This window comes from Quercus lobata, chromosome 3 (genome assembly GCF_001633185.2).
Source record: "Quercus lobata isolate SW786 chromosome 3, ValleyOak3.0 Primary Assembly, whole genome shotgun sequence".
In the NCBI taxonomy this organism is placed as follows: Eukaryota; Viridiplantae; Streptophyta; class Magnoliopsida; order Fagales; family Fagaceae; genus Quercus; species Quercus lobata.
The window spans coordinates 13,760,779-13,772,774 of record NC_044906.1 but is presented as its reverse complement, the minus strand read 5'-3'; the positions used below and the strand labels follow the sequence as shown (position 1 = coordinate 13,772,774).

The following is an 11,996-nucleotide window of genomic DNA, read 5'->3' as shown; positions in this document are numbered from 1 at the left end:
TTCAGCTAAATTTTACCTTTATTTACAGTAATTTCAATAAAAAAAATTTCAATTTCAACAAAATATACCGATCCTAAATGAACCCTTAATTTGTAACATGATAATGAAGTAGATTATAATAATAACATATAGCTTTCTTTATCATAATGAGTGACAAATAGTTTTATTTATCATAATGAAGTAGATTATAATAATGACAAATAGCTTTCTTTATCTTACTTAACTTGCAAAACAAGGAACTATTTATTTGCCCAATCAGCCACCAAAAAAATAAGTAAATAAAAAAAGAAAGAAAATAAAGAGGCAAATCTCATTTACTAGTTGGAAGTTGGAACTTATAGACGTCATTAATGTCTCGTTAAGTTTTGAACTTCCTATCTCTTTTAACTTCAATTTCATAAAAAAATAATTGTTCCAAAATCACACAAAAAGTACTATTAAACTAATTTAATTTTTGGAAAATTATAGACGAAATTACTTCTCCTCCTTAATTGAGGTTTATGATTATGAATGAATTATGTTGCCATATTTAAGGTTTGTGAATAAATAATACTCCCCTTAAAGATATATATAATTAATATGAGTATGATTTGTTATGTTTAAAGTAATTTTACTTTTACTTGAGGTTATTATTTATATTATTTTTGTTATATATCAATCACAATAATTATATCAACAGTTAAAAAAAAAAAAGTTAAGTAAATATTGTGTCTTTATGAAAAAAACTTTAGAAAAATTCCATAGAAGCACTAATTAATAAAGCCTTTTCGATTTTGGTAGACAAAAAGCCATTCACAATTTAAAAATCAAACTAAACACTACGGTTTTATTTTATTTTATTGTGGATTGGTGCTCACTATGATTGCAAAGTTGAGTTCACACCAGCTACTCATGCAATCCCTCCAAAAGAGTTCAAAAATTCTAAGCCAAGTTTTATATCCTTTTTCCAACACACAAAAAACTTGGGGAGGTGGTTTTACTTTTTCAGTTTTCCAAGTTCTGACACACAAAACCCTTTAACTCAACAGCTGTTATTGTTGTTGCTGTTGTTGCCACTCCTTAATTTTACTCACTTTTTCAGCTAATAAATACGCACAGTAAAAGAGTTACTGACACAAAGCACGTGATCAGTGATCTATCATTCTAGCTCATGCTCTCTTTCTCTCTCTCTCTCTTCCCATGTTGTTTGATTTGTCTTAATCCACGCGCCATTTGGTCTCTTTCTCTTTCAATTTCGTTTGTTCATTTTACTGCTATTTTCTTTCACGCTCTCTCTTTGAACAAAAACCCAGTTGGAGTTTTGTAGTTTCAAACCGCCAGATCTGTCTCTACAGTGCTAGGTACGTGTAGTTCATGTTTTCTCTATGCTTTTCACTCCAATGGGTGTTCTGGGTTTTGCTAAAGATAGGATTTTTTTTTATCAGTTTTTATTTGGGCTTTTCTAGTTGGGTTTTTAATCTAGGAAAGTTATGAATTTTCTCTGTTAACTGCTTCACATTTGGTTCCGGGTGCTTCTGAAAACGCTTTTAGCTGGTGTAACTTTGGAATATGTATGATTCATGTTTGTTCTCATGTTCTTGTGTAGCTTCAGATGTTTTAGTTAATTCATTTATTTTGTGTTGGTGATTTTACCTCTCTTTTCTTCATTCTTGTTTTGGCCTTTTTTGGGGGTTTATAATTTATATCTCTGGAAATGTGTAGCTCAATGTTTGTCCTTTACAGCCCCAATGGCTGCCAACTTCATTTGTTTTTTGCATTTCTTGTTGGGTTGTTTCCTTTCTCTTTTTTGTTAATAAAAAAGAAAACTTTCAGTTTCTGGGAATGTGCTAATTTATCTTTGTTTTGTGTTCCACTAAGCTTTTCTGCTGGACTAGTGGGTTAATATTTGCTTGGGGTTTTTGACTATTTTTTTCATTATGTTTTTGTTTGTCTTAAAAAAATTTGCAGGAAAATGGGGTTACTCTCCAGAAAGATTTTCCCAGCATGTGAGAGCATGTGTGTTTGTTGTCCTGCTTTGAGATCAAGCTCTCGACAACCCGTTAAGCGTTACAAAAAACTGCTTGCAGAGATCTTTCCTAAGTCTCTTGTGAGTATCTTTTTCTGATCTGTTGCCTAAATGTGTTAATTTCTTAATATTCTTATGGTTTAATTTCTGATACTGTAATATAAGCCTCTAAGGTGCTATGTGTATGTTGTGGTTGAACTAACAGACATCCAAGGTGGCTAAGCCTTGATTAAGATTAAATCTAACTAGTGGTTGTCAATGTGACTATTAGATTATGTAGTACAAGTGTCGCTGTGGCTTATGCTCTTATTTAACAAAAGTTAGTTGTAGTGCCATTATATTCCCATGACTAGGACAATATGCTTCCTTCTTTGAAGCAAAGAATATGCATGTCTTTTTCGCATATCACCCTTGGAATGGCTTTTTAAAAAAGAAAAGCTGGCCTTGTCCTTCGCTGCCATTTGTTTGTTTTGGAATGCTAGCTCTCTGAATGGATCATTGGATCTCAGAATAGGATTTGAAACTGGTTAATATGCTTAAGAATGATGCTAGTCTTTGAAGCAAATATGTGCGTTGTCTCATCCTTGTGTGACATAAATGTGTCTATATTTTATCTTTCATTATCCTTCTTTCCACAAGTTTTTCTTTTTTGTTTGGTCAAAGAAAGCTTGAGTCTTTAGTCCTACTCTATCTTAGTTATATAGGAAATTAAATTGAGTTTAAGTATTATGATTTTGGTACTTAGCTACTTAAAGTGTTTCTTAATAGATATTTTGCCTGGACATTTAGTCTATTTACTATTTCCACCTATCAGTAACTAAAAAAATGATCAAAATATATGGCAGGATGGCCCTCCAAATGAAAGAAAAATTGTTAAGTTATGTGAATATGCTGCAAAAAACCCGGTTCGGATCCCTAAGGTATGGTCCCTAAATTTGTTGTTCTACTTGTGTGTCTCCCAGTAAAAGTGACTTTCATTGAAATTAGTGAGCCCAGTGCTGAATATTTTTGGTACTTTTTTTAAACAGATAGCGAAGTATCTTGAAGAAAGGTGCTACAAAGAACTGCGAGTTGAACACATCAAGTTCATCAATATTGTTACGGAGGCCTACAATAAGTTGCTTTGTATTTGTAAGAAACAGATGTAAGCACCTTTTTTTTTTTTTTTCCCTCATATTATTGCTGAACTTATATAGATTATTTAGCACCTAAGTTGATTTATTATAGTTTTACAAATAAACAGCTCATTTGTAGCCAATATATGTGTATGATTAGCAAATAAACTCTTTATATTTTGCATTCCACAGACCGTTGTTTTCTAAAACTTTGTATATTCTATTTCGTTTTCTAAAACTTTGTATATTCTATTTCACTTACTGATATTTGATGCATCCAGTATATGATATTTCACTGAGAGGTTTACTGCATGTTGCTTTTCCATGGAGTGCTTTGAGTTGTTTTAGGGAGTCTATCGAATTAATATTTTAAACATTTAAGTATGATAAATTGTTTTGCATGAATATTCCTTATTATATATTTTTATAAACTTCAATGCAGGGCATATTTTGCTGTTAGTCTGCTGAATGTGGTTACTGCACTTTTGGATAACTCTAAGCAAGATGCTATGCGTATACTTGGATGCCAAACCTTAACAAGGTTCATCTACAGTCAGGTGAGTTTGGAAATAACTTTAACCTTTATTTTTTTTGTAAGTACCATCAAAATATGGCAAACAGGGAACTAAATTTTTGTATACACTTTGATGGACATTAAGAAACATGGAGCTCATCCAGCTTCCTGGACATACAGACACTCCCTATGCTATGACCGAAAACAGAATTAAACAAGGAAAAAAAATCTTTAACATGATATGGCTAAGGATTCACATCTTAATATGCACATGTAGCTCATGGTCCATTACGGTTATTTCTTTGAGCTTTATGTTTAAGATTATTTGGACTAACAGAGATGAAAATTCAAAGATGGGTGAGAGTATAGATTAGCATTGTCATCTCAAGTTTTCTATGAAAATACATCTGGAATATATAAATATATAATGTTATTATGTAGATTTTAACAGAGGTATGGGCATACACATCTCATTTGAAAACAACAGCAGTATCTCTTTAGGTAATAGGTCAATGGTCAATGTGCCCAGCAAAAACTATAGAATAAGAAAAGATTTTGATGTAAAAGAATTTTGATAGATGTACGAGTTTTGTCCATAGATTGGATGCATATTCTTATGTTAGTATTTATTTATTTGTTTTTGTAGTATTTTTGTTATATTCTTTCATATTTTTGGCTGTTGACCTGATTTATGAACAGGCAGATGGCACTTACGCACATAACATTGAAAAGTTGGTTCGAAAAGTATGCGCTCTGGTTCGTGAGAAAGGGGAAGAACATCAAAGCCCCTGCTTAAGGGCATCAAGCTTGCAGTGCCTATCAGCCATGGTAGTTTTATGATTTGATGTTTTTCTTTGTTGTTTCTTATTAAATGGATTCAGAAAGACAATCTTTTAGAAAGTCAAAATGCCAACAGTTTTTAGTATTTGTTTCCCATTATGTCTCATTTAGTAACTTTTAAATATGTAATTGCTAATCACACCAATGTTTTAGCTGGAAGATTGGTTATTTGATATGTCTTCCTTGGCAGGTGTGGTTTATGGCACAGTTCTCACATATTTTTGCGGATTTTGATGAGGTTAGTTTTTCTTTGAGTTACTTTTTTTGAAGCTATTTAATGATTCTATGGAATCTGTTAGATTCTACAAATGTTGGCGGACATTTATGCATAATATTAACATTCAAGCACTGATTTTTTTTTTTTTTCCCAATGGTGTTTTAACAGAAGGGGTTGCTGTTTAATTGATTGATGTCATGACAGTAACCAAAGAAATTTTAATCTGGTGATGTGTTGAAAATTTTTAAGTCCTTGTATTTTTAAACAATAATTATATGAAAAAAAGGAAAACTAAGTGGCATTTAAAACTCAAGGGACTCCTTTTAAGTTCCCTATGAGATGAGAACCAGTCAATTTTTGTTTTTATGAATATCTTGATGCCTTTGTGTAAAAATAAACATATTTTGATGAACTTTCAAAGCAGTGGATAGAGAAATTATATGGAATCTCTTAAAGTTATGTTCCATATTATTCCCTTCCTTCTGCCCAAACAATCTGTTAGAACTCTTCTAATTATTGTATTAATTGTATGAACTATGAAGCAATATGTGCATGGTCCACTGTCATTGATATGACTAACTTATAAGAGAATTGGTCTAGTACAAAATTCTGCAACCTTCAGTTTTGCCTATCCCTTGTTATTATGTGGCGCTTCTCTGTTTATTTTACCAGAATGTGGCATTCCTCTTTGGGGTAGTAATTTTGGTGTTGGCTTACAATTTGTTGATATATCCACACCGCAGATTGTACATGTCACTTTAGATAACTATGAGCCTGATACTCATAATGACGGTGATGTTGAGAGAGGGGAGCCACATCATAATTGGGTGGATGAAATTGTTAGATGTGAGGGCAGAGGTGGTGCAGTTGCAAGTTGCGATACTAGCCCTAGCTGCATGAACTTGAGGCCAAGACCAGAAAAGAAGGATCCTTCTCTTTTGACAAGGTAGTAGTTACTCAAAGCCTAGGATGGAGAAATTTTTAGGCCATATGAGAGTACTGGCAACTTATGTTGATGCAGTATCACAATTTTCTTTGTTTTAATTATTTCCTTTTTAATACTTTCTTGCCTTTGTTATAGAGAGGAGATTGAGATGCCAAAAGTATGGGCACAAATATGCATCCAAAGAATGGCTGAATTAGCCAAGGAGAGTTCAACAATGCGCAGGGTACTTGATCCGATGTTTGGTTATTTTGATTCTGGACGTCACTGGGTGCCTCAGCAGGGGCTGGCTATAATGGTTTTGTCCGATGTGTTGTATTTCATGGACAGTTCAGGTATATTGAGCCCTCTTAGACTTCTTCCTCAATGCGTGTGACTTTGTTATACTACTGTAATTCAATATGTAACCTTGAGTGGATGACTTATTTTTTTTACCTTCTCTCCTCTACTTTCAAAGAGTAGGTTGCCAAATATTTGTTAGTGCAATACATATTTGTATGGTACTTTAATCCCTATGTTGGGACGGTATTTTGCTAATGCTTACTCTCATTCCAGGGAATCAGCAGTTGATTTTAGCTTCTTTGATCCGTCATCTAGACCACAAAAATGTTGCACATGATCCACAGCTCAAGTCTTATGTCATTCAAGTGGCTACTGCTTTAGCTAGGCAAATTAGATCAGGAGTTGTGCTGGCAGAAATTGGATTTGTCTGTGACCTATGCAGGCATCTGAGAAAAAGTCTTCAAGCCACAGTTGAATCAGTTGGTGACCAAGAGTCAAACTCGAATATATTACTGCAGAATTCCATTGAAGGCTGTCTGCTTGAAATTGCAAAAGGGGTAAGTTTGATACTTCTTTGGTGTATGGTTGTTGCTTTCTATTGTGCTTTCAGTTTAAATGAGTGTGTTCTGGTCTATTCTAGATTGGTGATGCACGGCCGCTATTTGACCTGATGGCTATAACCCTGGAGAAGTTGCCATCTGCAGCTGTTGCCAGGGCAACCATTGGATCATTAATGATTCTTGCTCATGTGATCTCAGTGGCATCAGTCTCTTCACGGTCTCAGCAGGTTAGAGGAGTTTGATATAAATTGAATATCCTTTACCAAGGATTTCTTTGCACTGCTCCCTTGTATCATATTATTTCCTTTAAAAGTACTTTTATATGGTATTGTTGGTTGTTGTCCTATAAAAAAAAATTGTATTGTTGGTTGTTGTCCTATAAAAAAAAAATGGTATTGTTGGTTGTTGTATTCTGTATCTCATACTTTTGAAACAAAAATACATTGATAAGATAGTTATTAATGTAACTTCCACAAAATAATGTCTTTATGGATTCAAAATAACCCCAATACAACTTGTTTGAAGGTTTTAATTCTAACATGTTTTATGTGTTGTGTTAGAAAGCTACATATTCAGAAAGTGACTGAAGGCTTTTACAATGTTAAATTGAAGTACATTTTTGCATACAGGCTCACCTTGTTAAATTATTTCAAATATTTTCATGTAGGTCTTTCCAGAAACCCTTCTTATCCAATTGTTGAAAGTAATGTTACACCCAGATGTTGAGGCAAGAGTTGGAGCACATCATATATTTTCCGCTCTTCTAATTCCCAGCTCTAATCATCCCCGACATGAAGTTGCTTCTCTGAGAAGTGGTTTTTTATACCAACCAAGAAGATGGCACTCAAATACTGCATCTGCATCAATTACAGCTCTACTTGAAAAGCTCCGGAGAGAAAAAGATGGCATCAAAGCAGAAGAGCGTGGGAATAGTGTTCATGATGATTTTAAAGAAAGGGACATTTCAGAAGAAGACTGGAAGCAAGGCCGTGTCCGCAAAAATTCTCCTAACTTTTACAAAATTAGCTCTATTATCGACAGGACAGCTGGGGCAACCAGCCTGTCTGAGGCTGTAAGTAGAATGCTCATTTCCATAAATGGTTTAATTTGTGTGCTGTTGTAGTACTTATTTGTTTTGACAAGATTTATATAAACTTTTGTCTATGATTGGCTCAGGAACCACATATTATGAAGTTTAGTGAGGATCAAGTAGCACAGTTGCTATCTGCCTTTTGGATGCAAGCCAATCTTCCAGATAATTTACCTTCAAATTTTGAAGCTATAGCACATTCTTTTGTTTTAACACTTATTTCTTCAGGCTTAAAGGTGAAAGTTCATCAATAAACACAGTGTCTGCTTTCTTATTCTTTCCTCAATTTTCTTTTCTTCCCCTTTTTCATTTCTGTTGCTTCATGTTGTCATGTTTACTTATGACTCATCAGACTGACCATGCTGAGCATAAATTGAATGATGGGCTTGGTTTGCATACTTTAGTCACTTTTGATATCTAAAACTTACAATGCTGCAGAACCCAAACGACAGCCTTGTGGTCCGATTCTTTCAGCTTCCCCTGTCTCTCAGGAATATATCCTTGGATCCTAACAATGGTATGTCTAAGCAGTAGAAATACAAAACAGCCTTTAAATTTTGGAGAATTTACAAATGTTTAACTGATGTGTTTCTCTCTATGCAGGGGTGTTGTCTCCAGCATGCCAAAGATCTATTTTTGTATTATCAACAGGCATGTTGATGTTTGCTGCAAAGATATATCACATTCCTGATCTGAATGATTTGCTCAAGTCATTAGTTCCATGTGATGTGAGTTCTGATTGCAGTATGTGTGTGTGGGTGGGAATGTTAGGGTAGTCTCTGATGCTCACAGTAGAATCAAAACTTCTGATTTTGATAGTTTTCTTAACAAAAAAATGTCTTCTACAAGTTCAGGTTGATCCGTATCTGGGTATTAGCGATGACCTTCAAGTATATGTAAGGCCTCAGATGGATATCAGAGGATATGGATCTGTTACTGATAATCAACTCGCTACATCATTGCTCCTGGAGTTGAGGAACAAGATATATGAATCTGAAAATATCATAATGGACATTTTAGTTCAGAATCTGTCTAGCATTACTGAGGTATGGCATATTATCAATGGACTAGGCTTTTGCTGACTTAGTAATCTCTCTCTGTCTCTGATTTGTCTGTTTCTGCTTGTTAAGGTGGCTGCAGATGACCTGACTAAGCAACTGTCAGAATCATTCACACCTGATGATGCATTCATGTTTGGTCCACGATCAATACTTGAATTCGACCACAGTCAAACAGTTTCCCATTCCAAGGAATCATTGTCCTTTGATGGGGTATGCTCTTTATCATCACTGTTTCCAGTTAATAACCTTGTATGGAGTTCATTACATTCTGACAAACTGTCTTTTTCTTAATTGGGAAAAAGATGACAATTGTTAACAACGATTTAGTCAATTAGCTGTTCAACAGCCCAACCTGCCTCAGACCTGCCTCAGCTCATCAAACAATATGTTTGTGCTACATAACTATTGGCCTTGCTTGTTGCTTATGATGCAGGATTATCCAACAAATTCATTAGTTGAGGATGATGCAATAAGTGAAGCATCTGTTTTAGACATCTCTCGCTTCATCCCCAGAATGCCGCCTTCTCCATGTGTGCCCCATGTTATCAGCATTGGACAGCTTCTGGAATCGGTAACCTCTATTATGACAAGCATATATATATATGCCAATGATGAAACAAGATTACTAAATTAACTTAATTTCTATAAGATTTTTTATCCAAGAGAAAAATAGTCTGATAAAAATGGAGCAAACTTATAAGAAAGGCTAAAGTTATTTATGTATCTTTATTACTTTATTAACCTAGAGCAATGTAGTGAAATTTTTTGGAAATGTTCTTGTCTGTTGCGGTGCACCTACCTAGTTAAATGTGCTTTTGTAGATTAGGCAAGAATATAAACTAAGTTGTATGTGTCATTCCAATATATCAGCATTCATTCAAGAGTTAGAATGATTGTTCTTGTTGGTTAGAAACAGTGTGTGCGCTTCTTTCTTATCCATCATGGCATCTATATCTCTCTATGCAAATAATTTGTAAGCGCTAAAGTGTGTTGTTTTCAGGCACTTGAGGTAGCTGGGCAAGTGGTAGGAACGTCTGTGACTACATCACCCCTACCATACAATACCATGGCTAGCCAGTGTGAAGCGCTTGGCACAGGCACAAGGAAGAAACTCTCCAATTGGTTGGCACATGAAAATCACCAAAGCAGACTAGTTGACAAATTATCTCCAGCGTTTCCTGCAGATGGACACTTAGCACTCAAAAGGGTCAGCCTTCTATTCATTTTATTAATTGCCTTGTTTTTTTCACACATTCCACTAGGCTGTTAAAATGAATTTTCAGTTGAAACAGTACGGCTTCTAGGAATTGAAAGTAAAGGTTATCCTATTCTAGCAGTCATGTTGTTTGGGTTAAGAGAATCTTGTAAATAACTAAGTATTAATAATTTGACCTTTGTTTGCGTATTTTGTCAATTATTTATGTGTAATCTTGACTATTATCTATTCTGTTTATGTAGATAACAAGTATCGATCATCGTGCTCAGGGAGCTGTGTTGCCACAGGACCCATGGTTGTCTATGAGGCTGCCTCCTGCCAGCCCCTTTGACAACTTCCTCAAGGCAGCTGGGTGTTAGAAGGGAAGCCACATTCTGTCTATTTAGTGCTAACTATCTTGTAAAGTCTTTTCTAGGAAGTAACTAGGTTTAGCTGCTTAACCTTTAATTTGAACTTATTTGTGGGCTTCAATGCCAGCTTACCATGTCTTCTTTGTACTTAAATGTAGTGCTAGGAACAGCATAGCTTGCAGAATTCAGCTCTCTCTCTCTCTCATATTATACCATGGTCCCTAATTTTTTTAAAAGTTTAAAAATGACAGATTAAAAGATCAGCTAGGCAAAAGTACAACCAAGTAAAATTTAAAAAGTTAAAAGTTCTTATTTTTTTTTTTATTTGCTAACTAAAAGTTCAGTTAAACTTAATGGAAAACAAGATGTAGATCTTTTTAAAATCTCACAGTTTCTAAGTATAATTATACTTCTACACAACATAATTAATAAATGAAACAAACCATTGAAAAAATTCATCCAATCACAATAAAATAATTAATAATCTAGTTTAGACCCTTTTGTTAAATATGCTGCGGAATTATTAATTAGATATGGATTTCCTCAGTTAAGTAATTCACGTAGCCTACATTACAAGCAGCAATCATATAGTGAGAAATATGAAAACAATAATGAAGGATTTGGTGATATGGTGAGAAACCAATGAAACGCATCTTCAACGAAAAAATCATTCAAGGAGTAACACATCTTAGCAGGTGATCTATGACCTAGTGGATCATGACTTCTTGGTGTAATAACAGCAACTTCAGAACCTTTGAACTTTTATAAGAATGCTTCTATGAAGGACAAATTGTTTCAAGAACTACAACTTCTATAACACTCCAAGGCAGGGAACTCACTAGAACATTATCACACTTGCTGTGCCATAGGTCATAATTGAACCAAATTGCCTTCTTTTCTTGGACCCATTGTTATATAGTTAAATTAGATTATGCTTATGCTATCCTTCTAATTATTCAAGTTCAAAACATTTATGACAAACGGTGGAGGAGATGGTGAAGGCTCAAGCTTAAAACAAAAAAACCAACAAATGAATACTATTACTTTTCCACTTCAGGCTACGGTTATGTAATTTTAGAGATGGTGACTTTTACTTTAGGCTCTTAAAATGAGTTCACTTCTGTAGTTCATTGTTGCATATGGACCAAAAAAGGGGGAACGATATAAGAAAAATTTATTATTCAGCTTTGCAGTTTGAATTAGTTTCAAAATTCAGAACTTTATTTTATGGCATTCAAAATTAAAAAAAAAAAAAAAAAAACTAAAAAAAACACCTTGGTGTTATGAGCATTTTTCTTTTACCTATCTAGTCCAAATTTCAAAATCTCATAGGCCTAACTCAGTTGGGTTGAGCAAACCTTAGGCAGCCTGGTCCAACTTGGTGCTCATTTAGTCAATCCATTAAATAAATTGCTTTTTTTCTTTTGGAAAACTGGATCTTAGCCTCTTTCTTTCCCCTCTTGTTCACATGAGTATGTTGGCCTAGGTATGCCCAAATTTCAATCTGCAGAATTTGACATTTTACTTGAATTAGTTACAGACCAGCGCGAAGTATAGTAGATGAGACTTATAAGTGTTAGTCTCAAACCATTCTTAAAATGATGTGATTTTTTTTTAACAAAGTATAGTCGATACAATATATTATATTTTCTAAATTAAGTTGCCTATATTTGTTAATTGAAAGTGTTTTAAAAGTTGTAAGTTTTTCTTTTTAAAGGAAGCATAATGCATTTTATATCTAATTATTATTTAAGACGAGATATTTTGTAGATATTGTAATGTACAAACCTTTAATCCCAAAGC

General features: G+C 34.1%; 1 protein-coding gene across 1 annotated transcript; it reads left to right on the top strand.

Moving 5' to 3' along the window:
- Nucleotides 1–1,132: 1,132 nt before the first annotated feature.
- On the top strand, nucleotides 1,133–10,403 carry LOC115980041. The gene is made up of 20 exons (XM_031102238.1): nucleotides 1,133–1,340; nucleotides 1,948–2,086; nucleotides 2,851–2,925; nucleotides 3,034–3,149; nucleotides 3,563–3,677; nucleotides 4,334–4,462; nucleotides 4,665–4,712; nucleotides 5,435–5,637; nucleotides 5,773–5,969; nucleotides 6,190–6,473; nucleotides 6,557–6,703; nucleotides 7,144–7,548; nucleotides 7,653–7,802; nucleotides 8,005–8,083; nucleotides 8,170–8,294; nucleotides 8,421–8,612; nucleotides 8,697–8,837; nucleotides 9,061–9,198; nucleotides 9,628–9,834; nucleotides 10,086–10,403. Exons 2-20 carry the CDS (start codon nucleotides 1,952–1,954, stop codon nucleotides 10,200–10,202), a joined length of 3,003 nt encoding a protein of 1,000 aa, XP_030958098.1. The 5' UTR covers nucleotides 1,133–1,340; nucleotides 1,948–1,951; the 3' UTR covers nucleotides 10,203–10,403.
- Nucleotides 10,404–11,996: the final 1,593 nt, after the last annotated feature.

Excerpts from the sequence above, each read along its gene's own strand:
- LOC115980041 (XM_031102238.1), top strand. The coding sequence starts at position 1,952 with ATGGGGTTACTCTCCAGAAAGATTTTCCCAGCATGTGAGAGCATGTGT. Across the intron at positions 6,474-6,556 it reads TGCTTGAAATTGCAAAAGGG|ATTGGTGATGCACGGCCGCT; the intron begins GTAAGTTTGATA and ends GGTCTATTCTAG. Across the intron at positions 9,199-9,627 it reads TTGGACAGCTTCTGGAATCG|GCACTTGAGGTAGCTGGGCA; the intron begins GTAACCTCTATT and ends TGTTGTTTTCAG.